We start from the raw sequence: 8,321 nt of genomic DNA, 5'->3' as shown, positions 1-8,321 counted from the left end.
TTTCACAAAAATCTATACTAGTCATGAATTGCTGAATGGATTTTGACAATTTGGTTTAAAGCCTCCTTGGCTGAAAGCAATCCAATCTTGTAAAAATGGTTGTCGGCTTGTATTCTTTCATACCTACATGTATAATACTGGCTGGCCTCGGGCAATACACTTGTGTCGCTTAGGCTGTATTGCATGGCTAGTCATGCAATAAAGCCTCGTGATGTCACGACATTAACTAAATTACTACATGTATTTCCTTTTGCCACACTGCAAAATTATTTATTTCATTTTACATTCCCACTTTAAAAATAAATTGCAGTTTCGGAAAGGTATACGTAGTTGGCCTCCAAGAACCTTGCTCCAATGCCTTATATCAAAATTACAGAAGAATTTATTATCCTTATGTGACTTATAAATATGTGAACATCTTTGCCTAATGTCAGTTTTCATCTTTTGAGAAAACAGGGCAAGATATTCTCGATTTTATTTGGATTAGATATTAATGCCTATATTGATTCTGATATCAGCTTTCACCTACAGTCAAACAGACATACAAAACAAGATGTTTGTGATCACATAATTTATTAAATCAATAATTCAAAAAAAGAATACAATAATAACAAACATACATAACTAAAAACATTAACCGACGTAATTGTCACAAGCAAGGTTTACACCTGTAACCTGTTTTTAAAGATACTCCACCGCTAATTCAAGGAACAATATTTTTTCTCTATCAGAAACAGAAACAATAACAAATATACATTATTCTTCAGTTTTGAAGGTTACTTACTAACAACATTACCATCATTGAAAATTTTGAGCTTATTATTTTACTTAAAAATCAAAATACCAGAAATAATTAATTGCATCAATCAATATCCTGGGAAAAAAATCCAAGGCACTTACCAAAAGCAAACTAAAGTATTTCACATATGTATACTTGTGATAAACACACATATATGCATGTTTATACATCAGTTATTGTTCAAATTTATCATTTATGCTCTGTTGGCTGAAAAGCGTCTTTAATATATTTCTTTAATATTTTATTCTGCTGATAATATAATTATAATGCTACATGCTAGCATGTTAGAAGCATCACACATTGTGAAATATTGATCATGAGAGTTGTGGGTTAGGGGTATACAACTTAAAACTCCTTTAGAAGAGGGGCGAAAAAAAAGAAGAAAATATCTCACTGATCCATTTGCTCCTTATATCTAAACAGGTTTAAGAAACAGAAGTATTTTCATCTTCAAAATTTAGGGGGGGGGGAGAGGTTACATATACAACTAACTTGTTTGAGCAAAAAAAATAAGTTAACTATACATGTGTGATAATATTATTTTCTTAAAAAAATGTAGCGATATATGGCATGCCTATCCACAAACTTTAATAATAAAGTGTGAAATTTTCAGTTTATATCTACAAATGTATCTAAACAGTCATGCATCTTAGTTCAGTATTTTTTTTAGTACATATGGAACAGAATAAAGGCCTCTCCACTAGAAAAGGTGAGTGAAAAATAGAAGATTTATTCAGGAATATGATCACAGTACAAATCATACTTCACCAATAACATTATTTGCTAATTATATTGATATAACTGGAAATCATAACTTAGAGAAATAGAATAAGTGCAATTTAGAAATGACTCTAAATAATATCACAGACTAAACAAACTGTCATATTTGATAGATTTCCATTGATGAATGCATATGAAATGATGGCAATCAATATATTGACATTATAAAGTTGAAACCGGACAACATTATAATTTATAATTCATTAAATGTTTGTCATTTCTCGTAACCAAACATACCATAATTATATAAATATACATAACATTTGGTACTAAAGCAAGATAAGTTAAAAATAGAATAATATCACAGACTAAACAAACTGTCATATTTGATAGATTTACATGAATGAATGCATATGAAATGATGGCAATCACAATATTGACATTATAAACTAAGTTGAAACTGGACAACATAATAATTTAAGAGACATCTTATGTAATATGCTGTGATTTCAAGATGAGATCTCTTAAATTAAAGAACCAACTGTTGCAGTCTTGACACACACCAAGTGTACTTTTCCTCAAGAGACTGCAGTTCTTGAAGATGCAGTTGCAGTTCCATCATGGTGGCTTCTGGAATGACTACCCCATTCCGCAACACAACACGTTCGCTATCATCTACCAACTGAACATCCCTCCCAGATAAGCCAAAAGTTTGCAGTTTGACCTCTAAATCATCCATGGTGGAAGGATCCCTCAGTTCTTTGACAGCAGTGTGTCCGTCTGTGTCGCTAATCATGCCATCCATCCATATCTGTTCTGGTGACCGATTTCCTTCTGTCCTCAACTGATGCCGATTCCAGGCCTGACGGAATTCATTTAACTGCTGATTAATGTCTGGCACAAACACTAGTTGAATGGCACAAATGTGGTGGTCTTGGGATGGGTCCAGAATACCTCTATCCTCCATTCTGTAAAACCTGTGGTAGAACTCCTCAGCCGCATTAGTCTGCACATCCCTCCACAGCCTCTCAATCCGTTGGTTGTGCACTGACCGTCCAGTAATGTGACTGTTGCGTCCAGCATCACGCACCAAGTTCATGAACAATGCCACCTGAATGTTTTCACCGCCATGATCAGATCTAACACGGGATGGCAAACCATACTCAAGGACTGCACCTAAAAACAAGTCCAATACAGTTGCAGATTTGTTGTTTGGCCCACATTTCAGGTATGTGATCAGGCGTGAGAATCCATCGATGCACCCATGAGTTACAATACCCCACCTGAAACACAAAAGGGGATAAAATAAACATTATGACGAGAAAGCTAAAGCTGCATTTGATATGATGCTAGCAGTATGCCAACAATAACGACAAAAGGCAAATACTTAATAGTAATTATACAAATCAATGACAAACTAATAGCTTCTTCCCCAAATTTGTTATACACTAATTAAGAAAAGATATGCTCACAATGATTCATACAAATTTTGTTCATGTTCAGTATAACCTAATGCCATGGATAGTTTTGAAAACGTGATATATATTAATATATATGAATGCCTATTATAAGGGTCAAAGAAGTAATATCAACAGGATTTTCCAGATGACACAGGATCCAATCAAACGTAAGTCTGTAAGATACGAATTGCTTTAAACGGTATATGGGACACAGAAGTAATTCCAACAGTGTGGACAAAAATAATTGTCAATTTGGTTAGGTGATCTACTCCTTTATCAAGACGCACAAAATAAATACGATTACATAATATGATACAATCAGTAATATTAATACGGGAAAATGAAAGTAGACAGAGAAAATTGTGCTTCTAGTTTTCATTTTGGGTCAGCATAGATAATTTTGTGGTCGCCTAAAATATGTTTTTGCCAAGCACTGATAACTAGTAAAAATTTACCTGATCAGTCGCATATGTCCATCCATATGCCATAAGCTGTTTGGAACTGGCACCCTGTATGTCCTACGGGAGATGGTGCTGCTCCATCGTTGGGCTGTCCCATGTGGATCCACTCGCATCAAAGATGATCTAACTCGACTCCTCTGCACTTTAATCCCTCTACTTCTTAAGTAGCCATTCATCATCTAAAAATAAGAATTGAAAATGGAAATAGCTGCTTTAAAACTATAATTCTTTAACCTATATAAATTTTATAAAGACTGCTTGTGTTTGATTGGGCAGTAAAGCAATTCTGTTTTCCCCTCTGGCTTTAACATGTACTGCCTTCTAGAAATGTACACTCATCATGGAATTCTTTTCACTAAAAAGTAACGATAAAGCCACAGGAAGATAACATAAAAAGACAATTTTTTTATCAGTATTAATTATAAAAACCATACATGTTGTTAAAGGGACAATTCAGCGAGGCTAATTCGTTATGTAACCATGAAGCAAAATATAACATATATGTATTGTTCAACATTCCTTATGAAACATATGACAAGAAATAGTGACAAATTCCACAACATTGTTAAGTATTTTGATTAATACCATTGAAATTCCACATCGTTGATCAATAAGATTAAGCATGTACGCTGTACCCTTACCTGAGTCAAAGTGACGCACGTTAAACGAATGCAATACATAACCACTGATGAGTTGATGAAATTATTTTTAGACAAGAACATGCATCTAATAATATTAACACAACTGTAAAAGCATTTTAGTAGTTCTTGACAAAAAATTCTTTACTATACAGGCAAGGGTCAGGGTTCAGCATACAAGGCTATGTGTAATATGACGATTGAACATTTCACATACATTTGCCTAAAGTGGGCTTTTCTGACATATCACAGTTAAACCAACTATTCTAATTTCCATTAGAACTGGTTTGTTTCCGAAATAAGTGCAAGTTTTAATGTACTCTTAGACCGAATTGTCCCTTTAATGCCTTAAATATAACAGAGTTGTGAATGAATGTGTTAAAATGAGCTTGATTCTTACCACATAGCCAGCATTAGGGTGATCAGTGTGGATTTGCTGGACTGTCCTGTCTAACTCTTCATCATCAATGATTGAAAACTTAGCACTTCCAACATTGAGTCCTCCATCTCTAAGTGTCTTGTAGATAAGACTTGGGGAACAATTCAGCTGTTCAGCAATCTTTTTGGCTGTGTATCCACGGTTCAACTGCCTTTTAACAAATACCAAATCCACTTTAATTGCTGGTCGACCTCTAGATCTGGTTCCTAAAGAATAATAATTCATGATCAATGTTTTATCATTTTTGCAGGATTCTGAAAATATGTATACATTATATTATATATTAGGCCACACCAAATAAATCAGTTGTTCTTCTCAAACTGAAGAAAAATTTTGGTAGCGAGCGAAATTTTTCTATTTTTAATAAAATATATCTATTCTCAGATTTTCAGAGGCGAAAGGGATCCAATGTAATGCGAGCCCATTTATTTGGCATTACTTTTCAGATTTCAAAATTTCTATGTTGAATTAATTATAATTATATTAATTTTACACCCTTTCATTGACAAAATAAATCAAAAAAAATGTTGTTGTTTTTTTAATCAATGTAATTTAAAAAAAAAAAAAAAAAAAACAAAGTTTAATGATTCAAATGAGCCCCTGTTCATATCAAATTATAATCAAAATGAAAAAAAAAACCAGACTACCGGGGCAGGTAGCTCTAGATCAAAATTTTGATTGATCATGCATTCGCAATTAGAAATTACTGGTCTTAAATTATGATGATCCATTATTCTTAGCAAAGATCTAATTTCATTGATGAAGATGCCTGTATTTCAATCCTATTGTACCGTTATATAATTATTCTTTTTAATATATCAGTGGTTATTGAAAAAAAACAAGAGCTGTTGGAGAACAGCAAAGCTCGTCTATTCAGTTAAACACTTATGATGACTTAAGCTAAAACAATTGACGAAACAGAAACTTGCTAAAAAATTTTAACGTGAAATGGGACGCAAACGCCGACGCCGGGGTGAATAGGCAAGCTAATTAATACTAGGCTTTACATTGAATTTATATTCAGCAGTTTAACATTTTTCACAATTATGTATAATGAATTAATGTACTTAATTTTCATTTCAATTTAAGTACTAATTTTGTAAAATATATATACCTGTTACAGTATTAATCAAAATGTAACTAAATCTGAGAGGAAAAAAAAATAAGTAAAAAAAAAATTGAAATTAAAATTTGATTGATTTATATTTACAGTAAAACCCCTCTAACTCGAACCCGGATTCCTTGAATACCCCCTATTCGTCGAACTGGTCGTACGGTCCTGACAGTCTCCCTATATAATCTATGTAACAAAACCCTTCGTCGAACAGGTGTTCAGCCCTTAAGATTTTTTTACCTGTGTCACACCTGACTGCCCCGACTGACATGGATAATTGCTCACGATCTTGTGTTTATACAGTAAGCGTGTCAAGCCTTTAGGTAATTAAGAGATTAACGGTGTCATTATTACCTACCTACATGATTGCAAGTGGTTGTTTGATGCTAACTTTATTTGAATATTTCAGAAAAGGCATTAAGTTATTGATGTTTCTCTTGTAATAATCTTCGCTGTAAATACGAAAATACGGAAGTGGTTGATCCGTGTTAATAGAAAGTATGCATTGTGAAATGACAAAAGAGGCGGAAGATATTGCTGACGTCCACCTAATTATAAAAGTTTTTTTTTTTTTAAATTTCTTTGTTGGTTTCATTCGACAGGCTAACACAATGTTATTTATCGAAAGATGTAAACGATATCACACGATATATGCAAAGTACATTTTATCAGTGCGTTCCGTATCTCGTAAATTGTATTTTGAAACTTTACTCGTAAACACATGTAACTCAACCTTACGCTTTTACTAAATAGACATCTATAGATATAGTTTCTTATGTCCGTAAATATGCTGGTTAATAGCTTTTGTGAGTATATATTTTGTAAATGTTTTAAATGATTTATGATCATTAAATAATAGAAAATGTACTCCTTGTTGACCAATATGGATTCTACATTGACATAGATGACGATCGCTTACTCTGCTGTGAATGATTTAGGGCTTTCTCGTTAGCTTTTTCAATCGCTAAATTTATGTTATACATTTTTTTGCAACTTGATATTGCTATCGATAAAACACTTAAATAAAGAAATCCAAAATGTTGAAAGATAGGGTAATTAAAAGGTCATTGTCGTGCATTGCTTGTCATAGTTTGAGACCATACATTTTGATTGTTGATCGTGACCAACCTCAGATGAGTCGAATACCCAGTATTCCTCAAACTATTGACCTGGTCCCCTGCTGTTCGAGTTATAGGGGTTTTACTGTATTTGCTATTATTCATTTTATCAACATTTAGTCTTAAATCTACTTCAAAATTCTCCTCCTCTCATGTACATGGCCTTATGCATAAATATTGTGGGGGGACTATTTTTATTGATATGAAACTGGCGTAATTTTGAAATCAGCTGATCAACGCATGAGAATCGATGTATTCAGTCTCGTATTGAATTCATAGTGTTTTCATAGGAAAATGTTTGTTTTCGTCAGTTGGTCGATTCATGTTAGTGATGAAACAGTCAATGTAAATATAACAAAATATCTCACTTTGTAATAAAGTGAAAATTTAGGTGCTCTCCATAGACTACAGTGTATAGCCATCGGGGAAATTTAGTGCAAATGTCATGGTTGATTGACTTTTACCTGTGTTCTATTTTTAGCCCCATAGTAAGCAATAGAGGTGTGATTTGTTTGTGACTTTTACAAACATTTAGATAACAATGTGATATGTTTAAAATAACTTTATCCATTTTCATTTCACAGAATCCTGCATTTGCGTAACAAAATTATCCCTCAAATACAGGACTGTTACTCAAATATAGGGCTAACTTGCATATAGGAATACGGGAGTGTCCCCACTCAACCTGATTAATTAAATTTTGGCCTAGTGCAAATAAAGTGTGACGCTAAAGTTGGTGAATCAGGAGTCATGATAGAACTCAGATGTTTCGCGAAAAGTTGCAGATATTGAAACACGGATGGTTATAAGCTTAAACTACCTGTATCTCCAGAATCTACGATTTCAGCTGTTGGTTGGTTGTCTGCAGCTGGTGAGTCTTCGATACCACGTTGAAGTTCAGTCAGTGAAGCTTCTATGCCGGATACGGTATCTGCTGATAAAGATGGAGCAATTCTCCGGAGATTCGTAATGGATGACCGAATAATGGCTGCAAGGTGTCGTCGGTCAGGGTTATCTTGATCAAGTTGCCTTGTCACTGTGATCACGTTCCTCGAAATCGCTTGCAAAACTGCGTCTGCCTCCATATTGACTAAATTCAAAAATGGCGGAAGAGTTTCCGGATATCGTCTTCTGCGCATGCCCAGTCCATAGGACGATTCCATTTACAGCTAGTGGTCTGTCAACAAGTATGACGTCACATAATGGCAAAACAAAAATTGTTTAACCTTAAGGTCAAAAGATTTGTCGTTAAGGTCAAAAGTTTTGCAATTATGTAAAGATGTGTTTACTATATCTTAAGGTTAAAAAATCTGGACTTAATGTTAAATATTCGTTTTTGCCATTATGTTACCTATCCGATTTTTTGCCCTTAAGGGCAAATCTTTTGCCCTTAAGGGCAAATGTTTTTGCCATTATGTACAGTTTCGACGTTTTTGCCCTTAAGTTCAAAAGATTTGACCTTAAGGTAAAAAGATTTGCCCTTAAGGGCAGATCTTTTGCCCTTAAGGTCAAAAGATTTGCCCTTAAGTATTATGTGTATTTTATGACAAAACGGCGTGCCATAAAGGGATA

The 8,321-nt window shown here is 33.8% G+C and overlaps 1 protein-coding gene across 1 annotated transcript; it reads right to left on the bottom strand.

The window, feature by feature from the left end:
* Window positions 1–556: 556 nt before the first annotated feature.
* On the bottom strand, window positions 557–8,075 carry LOC138307890 (uncharacterized). The gene is made up of 4 exons (XM_069248807.1): window positions 7,570–8,075; window positions 4,479–4,723; window positions 3,435–3,619; window positions 557–2,802 (listed from the first exon to the last, which is right to left on the bottom strand). The coding sequence occupies exons 1-4, from the start codon at window positions 7,910–7,912 to the stop codon at window positions 2,049–2,051; spliced, it is 1,527 nt and encodes a 508-aa protein (XP_069104908.1). The 5' UTR covers window positions 7,913–8,075; the 3' UTR covers window positions 557–2,048.
* Window positions 8,076–8,321: the final 246 nt, after the last annotated feature.

Source organism: Argopecten irradians, chromosome 14 (assembly GCF_041381155.1).
Source record: "Argopecten irradians isolate NY chromosome 14, Ai_NY, whole genome shotgun sequence".
NCBI classification, from domain to species: Eukaryota; Metazoa; Mollusca; class Bivalvia; order Pectinida; family Pectinidae; genus Argopecten; species Argopecten irradians.
The sequence above is the reverse complement of the archived record's forward strand: the minus strand, read 5'-3'. Positions and strand labels throughout refer to the sequence as shown.

Excerpts from the sequence above, each read along its gene's own strand:
- LOC138307890 (XM_069248807.1), bottom strand. The coding sequence starts at position 7,912 with ATGGAATCGTCCTATGGACTGGGCATGCGCAGAAGACGATATCCGGAA. Across the intron at positions 4,724-7,569 it reads CGTAGATTCTGGAGATACAG|GAACCAGATCTAGAGGTCGA; the intron begins GTAGTTTAAGCT and ends ATTATTCTTTAG. Across the intron at positions 3,620-4,478 it reads ACCCTAATGCTGGCTATGTG|ATGATGAATGGCTACTTAAG; the intron begins GTAAGAATCAAG and ends TCTTATTTTTAG.